The following is a 13,226-nucleotide window of genomic DNA, read 5'->3' as shown; positions in this document are numbered from 1 at the left end:
ATTAGACAATATAAGATATCAACAAGCATATGAATCATGCTGGAAGAAAACATATTACAAACACCGAGGCATAATTTCCCAGCTGTGACCCATTTTTAAACAGTTAAGCAATTACCACAGGTTTCCCAGGCAAACTAGTCAAGATATAATATACTATCCTTCAGAATTTAAGGGAACATTGACTAGGGGATGCAACAGTCATCTTCCCTCATCTTTTTTAAACTAAACTATAGTTTGGGATTCTTTACCTTCCTCAGCTCAGCACAGAAAGGTAGCTTTAAGCCATTTTTGTACTCAGGATTCTGGGCTACTCCAAGGGCTAGTGCATCTCCCAGCCTAAATAAGAGCAGCCAAGAGTTGCTCTAATTTACGTCAGCCTCCCAAATGCTGCCTCTGGGCTATTCCACAGTCTGATGCAGCACAGAATGCCCACACTATCATGTGCTACCCACGCCTGCTCTCTCCCACTACGCCCCCTGAGCTGGGGCTTATAAGAAGGGCCAGCTATGGCAGTGATTGGACTATGGGCAACTCCCTGCTGGCTCCTTGTGAGCTGTTTATGAACTCCATATGCTGTCATATGGACTGAAGCAGATGGCAGAATCCTCCCATACTCTTTAATGTAGAAAAAGAACATCATGCATAACTGCTTAGGGTTGAAGGCAGACAATGGGCCATTCATGTCTGTAATTGTTTGATAACTACTTTTATCTCACCATCTATTTGTAAACTAACTTCTTCTGGAGAAATAAAAAAAACACAACACTCCTATACAGAAGGGGAATTGATCAGTGAACTTTTTTTCCAGTGGGCGGTCAACTACTGTTACAAACATAAAAATATCTAATCCTTTACGTTTCAAGTGGTCAGACAACTTTAACTATATTGCTACTTGACTCTGCTACCTGAACTGGAAGCCCATTCCATCTGTTCACACTCTCAAGTTCATTTTCACCCTTCAAGTTCAAGAGACAAAGTGGATGAGGTAATATCTTTTATTGGACCAACTTCTGTTGGTGAAAGTAGACGTTTTCTAAAGCTTGTCGTTCACCAACAGATGTTGGTCCTATCAAATATATTATCTAACTCATCTTGTCTCTCTAAAGCCCTGGGAACAACACGGCTACAAAACTCCTTCAAGTTCTTCTGTCATTTAATTCCTCTTAATTTAAACCCATGTCCTTAGTTCTGGATTATCCACAAAACCCAAACAGATGATCACGTTTAAAGGTTATACTCCATTCTAACCTCTATATCTATCCTAGTTTAAGGGAACAGAAAATCTAGTCAACTGAGATTACATTAATGGATAATTAATACCACTGGTTCAAGGTTCAAGTCAGGAAAAGGTGTTTTATAAATCCCTAATTATTCTGGCAACACTTGCAGTTACTCTGTTATATTTCATGTGGGAGATAAAGCAAAGGCTCAAAAAAATTGTTCCCTGTATCGTTCAGTTTTTGAGTCTGTGCATCTTAATAAGTCAAAGGCACAAGGAATCCCATTTTCTCCTAACGAGGAAAGAGAAAAAAAAGTGTTGTAAAATGTAGAAAACAAGGACTACTACAAGTTGCTCCACTGAGTTTTTTGGTAACCTATTTGCCAAGCTTCCATTTGAGAAGCTAAGCGAATAAGATAACAGAGTCAGTACACAGACATGAGCATCTGCAGGGGAGACTTTCAATCGAGGTGAGAAGCCTGTGCGTAGAGGAGGGGAAAGACAGAAAAGCGAGAGAATGTGATAAAGAGTATAAAATACTTACATTAACAAAATCTAAACATAAGCACATTGCTGAACACTGACAAGAAATAAGGATGTAAGTGAAGTGTGACAGAATTTTGAACTACATTTTATTCAAAAGGTTTTTGTAGAGGAATAAAATTTCACATTAAAATTACAAATATTTATTGGCCTAGTTTTCAGGAAAGATTACCTACATTTTGTTCGGCTGTACACAGAAAACCAGCATGCACTTACTGCGAAACTACTGAGGATAATTACCAGTGAAAGTCACCATAGCCCTTATCATGCTTGGTGGTCCACGTGAAGTCCACTGAAGTCAACAGGGCTCCATCTGGTTGCAACACTCAGTTTCTGCAGATCACAATGCAGGACTGGGGCCTTTCTTCCATGAAAATGGACAGCCTGAACTAAGCCAATATTTTGTTCTTTGAAATGTTTAATTCTAAGCAAGACAATAAAGTAACTAATGAAGTTAAGGCTCTGGCTCTTCAGTTCTGGATTTTAGCTATGTCAGTGGACTACTCTATTTGTCATATATTAAAACTTACACTGCTTAAAGCCTTAACACACAATGCTGTTAGTCATCTATTATTTCTACGTAGACTTTCTCTGTCAGCATGGCACAGTCCACACACTTGAGCATTATGAAGCAAATATTCACACTATGCTCGCTTCCAGCACTGACAGTAACACTGCTTTATTATTTCACATAACAGACCATGCTTACTTATGTTTGTAGAATACCAAGCTAAATAGAGCCCTCATCCTGAATGGGCACTACTGTATTAAAAATACATAATAAATAATCATTTTGAAAATACACCTTGTTAATTCATTCTGGTTGCTCACTAGCTCCAAGGCAAGTGCCAGTCTGGCAAAAGAGGCTTTACTTACCATCTGTAGAGTGCACGTGGGAGCTGCCTATCTGGTCCACCAAAAGCATGAAGACAAAACCAAGGACAAGGGAAACGCCAATGTACGCGTGTAATTTTGAATGGTCGTGGCCATGGTCATGCTCGGCTGTTATTTCTGCTACTTTCTCAGATTCAATCACATTTTGCGTCTCACTGGCCTGATGGTGCTTCCCTAAAGCAGATAAACAGGTTGATTAGGAGAGAAGATCCCAAAGGTGATGTTCTAATATTTTCTAATCCTTCACTGAAAGCTTTCTTCATACCTGGTCTTAATAATATAAAGCAGGAAAGAAAAAATCTAAATCTATTTTTTGTTTTATTTTTAATGTTCTAGTTTATCCCACTTTGGGGACCAACACTACTACTGTTGTAATTGAAATCAGTATATTTGAAAATGTAGAAAACATCCAAAAATATTTAAATTGTATTTTTTCAATCGCGTGATTAATTTTTTTAATTGCTTGACAGCCCTACTTAAAAATCTGTGGTTAGTAAACTTGTTTTATATTTTACCTAAAACAGTGTGTTTTGGTTGAATTGCTTGTGAAATCTCAGCTCAGTTTACAAAAGGCTAGTGTGTGTCCATTCCACACTGAGGGAGTGGTGAACTACTCAACAAACTTACACTGGCTAGGCTTCTGACCAGTGCAAGACAATTTAGTTCTGCGGTGCAAGGCTGGGGAGCTGAGGGGAATTGGCTGGTGCCTCCCTATTGATGGTTCATGAGTGGCTGGGAGATCATTCATGTAACACAGTTGAGTGTGTTCCCGCCTGTGGACGTCCGTGCACGTGCACTGCCTACCAGAGCATGACTTCAGCATCAGTGTGAGCAGCAGCCCAGGTTAGTGGGTATGAAGGGCTGAGTGGTCCCTAAATCCAGGTTGCACCCTGGGGACCTCATCACAACATCTGAAGTTATAGTATAGCCCCAAGTACGGAAGTCAGACTTTACTAAAAATGCATTTAACCATACTTAAAAGCCCCAACTATAATCACAAAAATTAAGCTGTTTCAGTTTCTCAGTAATATGATCCCAGACATCTCAGCTGCCCTTTCGTTGTTTAGGTGGGAAAAAAAACAATAATGGAAGCATGGTGACTGGTTTGAGCAAAGTTCTGGGTTTTGTTCCTGACTACAATGTGACCTCGGGCATGTCATTTAACCTCTTTGCACCTCAGCTAACTCATCCATAAAAATACTGTACACTTCCATAGCACAGATCACCTGAATCTCTAAAAAGTACTTTACAGATAGCAAAACAGGTGCAGCTACCTTGCCAGATCAATGACTGAGTCAGAAGCCCTGAGATATATTCCTGACTCCCAGTCCCCATTCTAGCCTCTAGACAGAACTTGCTGCCTCCATCACAAAAGAGGGATAATACTTGTGAGTGTGTTTGCTAGGTTTACTTAGTATTTGTAAAGCACTTCAAGATCCTGGTAGGAAAAGATGCAACAGAAGTGCTAAGTATGATATTGTGCTGGACCCAACCTTTGTCTCTTTTAACATTATTATAATTATTTTGTAAGGTTTTTTCCCCTGAGAAGACATAATTAATGTATATTCAGAGGGGTGACTCCATATTTTCATGAAAACTCTTAGGGGGTATTTTAAAATGAATTTAAATGAAGCATTTTGCAATGTCCTACAAAATGCATGCATGGTGACTTTGAACAAAGAGGTGTCTGTGGCACACAAGACATTCTACAGACTCCTGAAGAAACAGTTAGCTGTGGATGATGAAATGGCTGACTAAGTCTGGGGTGTTTTTTTGTTTTTTTTTTTGGTTGGTTCAAACGCTTGAGTAATACTGAATATTGTTTTCTATTATGAGGACTTCTGGCTTAATTAAATATTAGTGGCCTCTTGAGAACAGCAGCCACTGTTAGAGACATTTGGGACAACCCTAGCAAAATCTAATGATGTCTCACTGCTACTCTTTTTATGAATTAAATGGACCTTTCAACAGTTCACTTCAGGGGGAGGAAGTGGAACACTATGTGCAAATGTTCAGTTATACTCTGTGCACAGATCATTTAATTTGCAATTAAAGGGACACTGTCCAGTTTATTGCTGTTTTTTACACTCTTCCTACATCTCCGTCTGGTCCTTTTGCACTGCTCAGGCACTACTCTTGTATGAGTCTCTCACTCTTGTCTTTGTGCCTTCTCTTATGCTGTTCCCTAAGCTTGGAACTGTCTCCCTGATTTTGCATGCCACTAAAACATCCTTTCTTCTTTCAATCTTCCTTAAAAGCACTGTTTCCAGAAGGACTTCAAACAATAACCCAAAAACAAAATTTAAACCAGCTTTAAGGGAAAACAGACTAAGTTTAACTTTCGCGTACTTACACACTAGCACAAGGTAGCAAAGTTTGTGTTGCAACACTGCAGAGGAAAATGTATTGATTAAGCAAACTTTCCACGGTAATTTTAAAAGATGTAATGGAAAACATTTTATTTGCTTTGGTTTTGTAAGACACAGGCTTTTACGAAAGCTTCATTAGGGCCAAATATAACGTGACTGCATCTCTTTAAAAATAGTCTTAGGTATGAACAGACAACTGGAATAAAGGAGACGAGAAGACAGTCCATTTCTTAATCTAGCACTTCAATAAGTTTTAGATAGAGGACAAAAGCAAAACAATTAAATTTTACGCCTGCTAGACATCAATGAGTGAAGTAAAACAAGTCAGATCAGATTCTTATGCTTAATTCTGAATGTCTTATTTTGTAAGTGGACCCTTTACCTTTTATGGCAACCTTCATGGCTGAGTCTATGCAAGTGGGTACAGCTCTCTACAACTTTATCTTCACATATAATACACACATTTTATGCAGTAATATTAGGATTAACTCATTTTTCCTTGATTTATTAGTTCTAGTTCTCTTCAACTTGCCCTACAAAAGTAGACAAAGGATCAAAGTGTGATTTGTAACCTGAGTTATACTGAAGGGACCTAAATTCTGGCCTGAAATAACTTCACCTGAAAAAAATAACTCAACGTTCCTTAAATAATTTCTTTACAGCTAGATTGGCTTTGATCAGGGTATTTTACGTTAGAAATTTAGTTTAAGATATCATTAATGCACACTGTAAGTTTCCCAGTTATTTATTTTACTTCAATATGGATGGACAATATGCATGAACTGCTGTGTAAATAGGAAGAGACAGAATTTTTCAAATGCCTCTTATTTACATGATAGTTTAACGGGTCAGATCATCTCACTGAAAGTATCAAGCCTGGGCAATAAACTGACCAAAAATTTAATGAGAAAAGTGTAAGTGCTCCCAATAACATTGTCTGCTGCTATGCTAATCATAACAAAGATTAAAATGGAATGGATCACAAACCCTCAACTAAAGTGCAATATAGTGAGAGGCTACAATAAACATACAGATTGGAAAGTGTATGAGCACATGAATAAATAGTTTTATGTTATTGCAAGGTTCTATGTTTATCAAATATGAATAATTTTAAGTTACATGAAAGACACTAGGTAAGCCTAAAATACACAGAGAGAGACTATAAAGTAGGTTAAATAAGTGCAAATGGTAAAAATGAAAAATATATTCTCCTCCAAAGCATGTAAAAGGAAAGCACAGATACATCAAGAAAAAAACCCAAACTTACTATGGTGGCATAGAGTAGTGGTTCCCATCCGCTGATATGCAGTAGCAGTACTGGTACTTCGAACATGTTTGAAAAGTCCTCTAGAGTCCCCTCTCCCCCATCTTGACATTTCTTTGTATTAGGACCCAGTGCGTTGCTGCCACCCACCTTTGACTGAGTTACTGATCTTAAATCTACTCAAAACCTGTGTCATACCATTGGAAAAGCACCTGAAGCTCCAATGAGGATTAGAATGCATTTGAATGAGAGATGATGGGCATTTCCTCATAAAACTAAGGGATGGCATAACTGGTACAGTTATCCAAGACTTTGGGGCTTCAGGTATACCCTATGCCTATGTCTCTCTAAGACATGTATTTTCACTTAACAAAAAAAATCAGTTGGCATCAAACAATTTTCTAATTAGTTTAACATAAAACCATAAGAACAGCCATACTGGGTCAGACCAAAGGTCCATCTAGCCCAGTATCTGTCTACCAACAGTGATCAATGCTAGGTGCCCCAGAGGGAGTGAACCTAACAGGCAATGATCAAGTGATCACTCTCCTGCCATCCATCTCCATCTTCTGACAAACAGAGGCTAGGGACACCATTCCTTACCCATGCTGGCTAATAGCCATTTATGGATTTAACCACCATGTATTTATCCAGTTCTCTTTTAAACGCTGTTATAGTCCTACCCTTCACAACCTCCTCGGGTAAGGAGTTCCACAAGTTGACTGTGCGCTGCATGAAGAACTTCCTTTTATTTGTTTTAAACCTGCTGCCTATTAATTTAACAGGCAATTTTGGCCTGTTAAACTAATTAGCAAAATTGTTTGACGTCAACTGAGTGTAGAAAGTTCTTCAGCTACAAGGGAGTGAGACTCTTTTGCAAGATAAAATATATGGAGATCTATAAAATACCACTGATAATGATTGCAATAACCAAAAGGGAACTAAACCACAGAAAGCTGCAGCTTATAAACACAAATTAAATCTCTTTCAAAGGCAATTTCCATTATGTCCATTGTTTGAGGTTTCAGCAAGAGATTAACTTTAATTATTCTCAGAGTAAGATACTCTACTTGTGCCTTTCTGTCTTATCAACCGTCTTGCACAAGGACATATATCAGGCTGTTTTTTTCCTCACCCTCCAAAATGTCTTCATAAAGTGCATGTACTCCTTCAGGCACAATTACCGCCAAGGCAGTTCCGCAGAGGAGCCCAGCACCCAGAACTGTCACCAGCTTTAACCTTTCCTGCAAGCAAGCATAAAACAAGTAACACTCTTTAGTAATGAACAACAAACTCTCCTATCCCCCAACAAAAACCAGAAACTTTAACATTTGGAATCAATATTTTTGCTCAAGAATGTTGAAGTAGCATGACAAATTACAACTCCTGATCCACAGATCAAGGTAGGATGGATGCAATGCATGTTTCCCTCGCAATGTTTTAGAGATTACTTTAATCCGGTGTTAAGTGAGATCTGAAGTCAATAGACTCACTTATGAACTTTTTCTGCATACACTGCCAAACACTATTTAATACACACTATTTACTTTATGCTAGAGTAAACTTACTTCATGTAGTCCTGCTCAATAACTCAGTGCTTCATAAGATTTGTTACTTTAAATTACAAAGTAAGGTGGATAGAAGGCCATATAATTGGATTAATACATTTCTCTCTTTAAAACTAAACCTATTTAAAATTAAATTTGAAATTACAACAGCTGATATTAAGGTGTAATTTTACCATAATCTATTAAAATAATTTAGATTAAATAAAAAACTAAATATTCAAGAAGTGTCTGCTGCTCAAGTATTAAAGAAAATCAAACCACTGAAATGGCTGAAGTCATTGGCTAAGCACCTGGAACCAGTCTGTTGAAGTGTTCGACCAACTTTTGAAAGAACTAGCCTCTTCTGCAGGTGCAGAGAGAGTATTTTCTTCATATCAGTTTATTAAACTCAAAGCTCAGTTCAATGGCTAATTCATTCAATGTTAAGAACATAACTGGGAGTTGAAAAGCAAGAGAGCTTGTGAATACAAATGAAGTGCAAGAGGGTGAGATCTGCTAGTTCTAAAATCTTGAAGGATGTGATGACCAGAAATAATCATTTCAATTCACTAATAATTTAGTTTAACAAATCAGTTAGTTTTAAATAAAAAAAGTTTATCAAAATGTTTTGTATGTATTCATCATATTTACAGTAATTTTATTTAATAAAAATAAATTAAAATGCTGTTTTTGTGCATTTTAACTGAACTCAAATTTCCATTCAAATGCAGATTGACACAAATCACAAGTAAAAAATTAATCTAGTAAAGAAGAAACGTAACATTCACTATTTTCTAATGTGATAAAACATAAAAATTAAAAATCTGAATAAATGTATGCTAAGCTATATCATTTGGTTAAGAAATCATGCAGAGATATACTGTATCCTCCTGGATAGCAAAAGAGAGGACCAAATTTAGTGTGAAGGTTATATTTAGTTGCAAACTAATATGTTTTAATGCTTACCAATCAATGAGAATCAACCTCTCTTTAGGAAAATCATAAAAAGTACAAATGCAAATCAAGATTAAAATTGATTATTTAAATCAAAATTTCCTGCTTGCTGATTTAAATCATGATTAGAAACAGTGACTGATATCAATCTACCCTGTCAGAAATACATAATGGGTTAAAATTTGCCAATCATCATTCAGGATTCCCCACTTCCCAAAAGTGAGATCTATTAGACTACAGTACAGTCCCCCAAAACAGTGGAGCAGATTAATAGATTACTATCCCTTCTCTAATTTCTATGGTTGATTAGAAAAAGTTAACTATTTTTCAAGCATGCCTGATAGAGTCCAAAGTAGTAAGAAAGAGAGATTATAAGAGAGTAGGGAACAAACGATCCACAAAACTTTACAATATAGGTTTTCATTCCAGAAACTGAATTTCTTAACTTTACATTCCTAAAGGTTAATAAACAGTTGGAATAGGAATGTGTATTGTCAGCATCTCTAACTCAGACAATTTTGAGCAGGAAATGAACATGAAAGATATCCTCTTCTTTGATAAATAAGGGCAGCTGAGAATGAATGAAATGGGAAATATCATTTCCCAATAGAAAGGACTATTTTAATTGACAATGAAGATTACTCTGAACCTCAGCTGCCAGATCCACTGTGGTGAATACTGTTTAAGTATATATGAGTTTTGAAGGATGCCCACCAGCAGCCCAATTTTGACAGAGTCAGGTTTATATTTTCAGAGCCTTCAAGCAAGGCCATTTTTGAGGTGTCCCCCTACAAATGGTAATCCTTATTTTTGTCCATTGTAAAAATCTAAATGTTTGTCCTATGAAGCCAAAATCTACCCTGCAATGTTAAAACTAATAAAAAATAATGTAGTATTAATACAGTGTACAACTTGTTGATCATTCCCTTTATAACTTATTTTTTGAATTAGGGTAGCACCTAGAAACCCTGATCAGGAGCCCAACAGTAGTAGACCAGGGTGTCAAATACACAGCTGGCCAGCAAGGTGTATTTATGAAGCCTGCAGGATATATCCAGTCTGTGCAGAAACTCAGCTTTCATTTAAAAAACAAAAGGACATTTCTAGACTTCATGGCTGCAGAGATAACTTTCTAAACATAAACAGAGTGTAACTGATAAAGTGACATCTGCCTGAATCCACAGTTTGAAACAACAATGTAGGGGAAAATCCTCTGTTCTCTATTAATCTGGAGTGTCAACTCTACACCCCAATAATGGCATTTCTATGTCAGCATTAACTATTAATTGCTGATCACTTTAATAGATGGATTGAGGAAGGAGCTGGGACTGAAAGCCCTGGTGGAGTCAATTGGAGGTTGCTATAGGCAAGGAAATGTAGAGGAAAAGAACTGAGAAGACTCACAAAAACAAGGAAGAGGGAGAGAAAGAGGATGGGGATAAGGAAGGAAAGAAACAAAGCTCAGGAATAGCAGTGGGCCTAAATGGAAGCATCAATGTGTGATAAATGTAACAACAAGGCACTCAACAGCTAATAAATAACCACGTTTAATTACTACATGAAGGCCACATGCTCCCTTTGAACTCTGTGAAACCCTCCCATTGACAAGGGTAGGGTAGGCATTGTGCTGTGAATTATTAGGAATATACAGCCCTGCATTTCTCTCTACCCATTGAGCATAGCTGTATAAGGGGATTTGCTCTCCTCATCTCCAAATGAGTTTCACACCTTGTGCTAACCACAGTACAAAGAGTAAAAAAACTATCCTAACACCAAAAAACTTCCAATCTAAATGACAAGAGATGCAACAAGTGAGGCAAGAATGGGGAAGGTAGTCGAGGGAAATAGTTACTATATAGCCCGGACACAGGCAAAGCTAAATGGCTGATAGTTCTATTAAAAAAAAAAAAGAAAAGACATCTCAGAGGCACCTTCTGGCCATCAATAACCTCACTAGCAGCTTCCCAAGACACTGTGCTAAAGAGAAGTCCTGAGGAAATATTTGAATGAGGACCGAGTAGTGTCTTTATGAACTAATTCAGAATGTATACCATGCATGAGTGGCAGCATATAAGAAAAAAGCCCAAAAGTCTTCACAGGAGAAGTGGACAAATGGATAACCAAGGCTGACACTGACAGTCAACTGAACACCATACAAATCAAGAGATAATAAATTAGGAGGTGTTAAATTGTGAAGGGTAAGACTAAGAATCTGAGGTCAATATTTGATGTGGCAGCGAAGAGGGAAATCGGTGGGTGATTTCAGAGAGGGGAGCCACATGAACAGAATGATGACCCAGGAAGATTAGTAGCTGCATTTTAAATGGTGCTGAGAGGAGTAAAGTGGGTATCAGGAAAGCCAGAGAGAAGGTGGTTTCTATAGCCTAGGCAGTAGATGAAAAGGGCTTGGATGGAAGTTTTAGCAGCATGGATAGAGAGAAAAGGGTAGGATTTTAGAGATTTTATAGCGGGAGATAAGGCAGGATTTGAACACTGCCTACATGCGCCAGTTTAGAGAGGATGGAGATGATGACGACACCTAGGCTATAGGACTATTGCTGGTGAATAAACCAATATGCAATATAGCTTGTTCACCCATAGATGATATTGGTTCTGAATAGCAGTGGTAACAGTAACAAAAACAAATGTATGTAACTCAGATATATAGGGAGTGCAGCAGCAGCCAAAAAAGCTAACAATGTTAGGAACCATTAGGAAAGGGATAGTTAATAAGATAGTAAATATCATAATGCCTCTATATACATCCATGGTAAGCCCCATATCTTGAATTCTGTGTGCAGACCTGATTGCCCCATCTCAAAAAAAGATACATTACAAATGGAAAAAGTACAGAAAAGGGCAACAAAAATGATGAGGGGTATGGAACAGCTTCCGTACGAAGAGAGATTAAAAAGACAGGGACTTTTCAGCTTGGAAAAGAAATGACTAAGAGGGAATATAGAGATCTATAAAATCTTGACTGGTATGGACAAAGTGAATACGGAAATGTTATGTACTCCTTCATATAACACAAGAACCAGGGATTATCCAAAGAAATCAATAGGCAACAGGTTTAAAACAAACAAAAGGAAGTACTTCTTCACACAGTGCAGTCAATCAGTGGAACTCATTGCCAGAGGATATTGTGAAGGCCAAAACAACAGTAGCGTTAAAAAAAGAATAGATAAATTCATGGAATATAGATCCATCAATAGCTATTAGCCAGGATAGTCAGGGATGCAACAGTATGTTCTGAGTGTGCCCTAGCCTCTGTTTGTCAGAAGCTAGGAGTGGACGACGAGATGGATCACCTGATGATTACCTGTTCTGTTTATTCCCTCTGAAGCACCTGGCATTAGCCATTGTTGGAAGACAGGCTAGTGGGCTAGATGGACGATTGGTCCAACTCAATATGTCCGTTTTTAGGTGTTGAGCAAGAAGTTGTCCTTACTACACTTTCTTGACTACAACTGTGCTTTAAAGGCCCCTCTCCAGCAACATACCATCAGACAAACTGACTTGTTCCATTTTTTTAAAATCAAGTGAAAATTACTATTGATGGACCCATATAAAAAAAAAAACCTAAAACCTTGCCAGGGCTTAAACTTTTCACATTAAAAAAATGAATATGAACTCTACAGAAGGATTAAAACTGGAGTAAGTTGTGAAATTCCTGTTTTGTAAGCATCTAACATTTCACATTACAGAAGAGATTCAATTCCCAAAGTAGGTTTAAACAGAAATCATGTAAATCATTAAAAGGGTTTATTTAAAGGAAAGCTTGAATTATGGAGCTGTATTAGTCAAAGATAACAACTGAGCTCTCAAAAGCACCAGTACACAGTTTAGGTCAGCTCAATTAAAAAAAAAAAAAAAAAAAGTGTGTGATCAGCAGATGCATAAATGCAGAATGTCGCCAACTATTTTATGCTGCTTCTTCTAAGATTTACCATGGCATTTATACTGATCTGAAAGTCTGATCAGAAGATTAAATACAAATTTCAATGGAATATAAAAAGGTATTCTACTCTCTACACAGCTACAAAGATGTCACTGCAAAAGTTTAGTTTTTCTTAAACAATTAGCAAACTGCAGTGAAAAAGCAGTCACCATCATCCTAATTTGATATATAACAAGGCCAAGTGCTAGTTTATGACAAAACTAACAACTTACTTGTTTAAAATATAATCACCAGCTAGTCAGAGGTTAAAGTGAAAAAAAAAGAGAACAAGTAATTTCATGAAAATTAATAATGTAATTATAGTAACATCTCACAACACAGACATGCTTCAATCAGAATCATTAGATTAGCCACATTAGGGCCTTATCTACACACACACACACATTTACACTGGTTTAGATAAACTAATGGAAATCTCTGTGTGGACAGACATTTTAAGAGTGACTTATATAATTTAGCTTAAACATGTTTCTGA

General features: G+C 37.3%; 1 protein-coding gene across 2 annotated transcripts in view; it reads right to left on the bottom strand.

Moving 5' to 3' along the window:
• Window positions 1-13,226, bottom strand: part of SLC39A9 (solute carrier family 39 member 9) — a 30,354-nt gene that overhangs the window by 13,753 nt on the left and 3,375 nt on the right. Inside the window, exons 2-3 of one of the 2 annotated variants that reach the window (XM_050953602.1) lie at window positions 7,425-7,533; window positions 2,639-2,830 (exon numbers count right to left, since the gene is read on the bottom strand). In XM_050953602.1, the coding sequence (XP_050809559.1) occupies window positions 2,639-2,830; window positions 7,425-7,533 (301 nt within the window). Of the gene's footprint in view, window positions 1-2,638; window positions 2,831-7,359; window positions 7,534-13,226 lie in introns of those variants that run through there. The other variant, XM_050953603.1, reaches the window with a different exon arrangement.

This window comes from Gopherus flavomarginatus, chromosome 5 (assembly GCF_025201925.1).
Source record: "Gopherus flavomarginatus isolate rGopFla2 chromosome 5, rGopFla2.mat.asm, whole genome shotgun sequence".
NCBI classification, from domain to species: Eukaryota; Metazoa; Chordata; order Testudines; family Testudinidae; genus Gopherus; species Gopherus flavomarginatus.
Note: the sequence above shows the minus strand (reverse complement) of the source record. Positions and strands in the feature narration are given on the sequence as shown.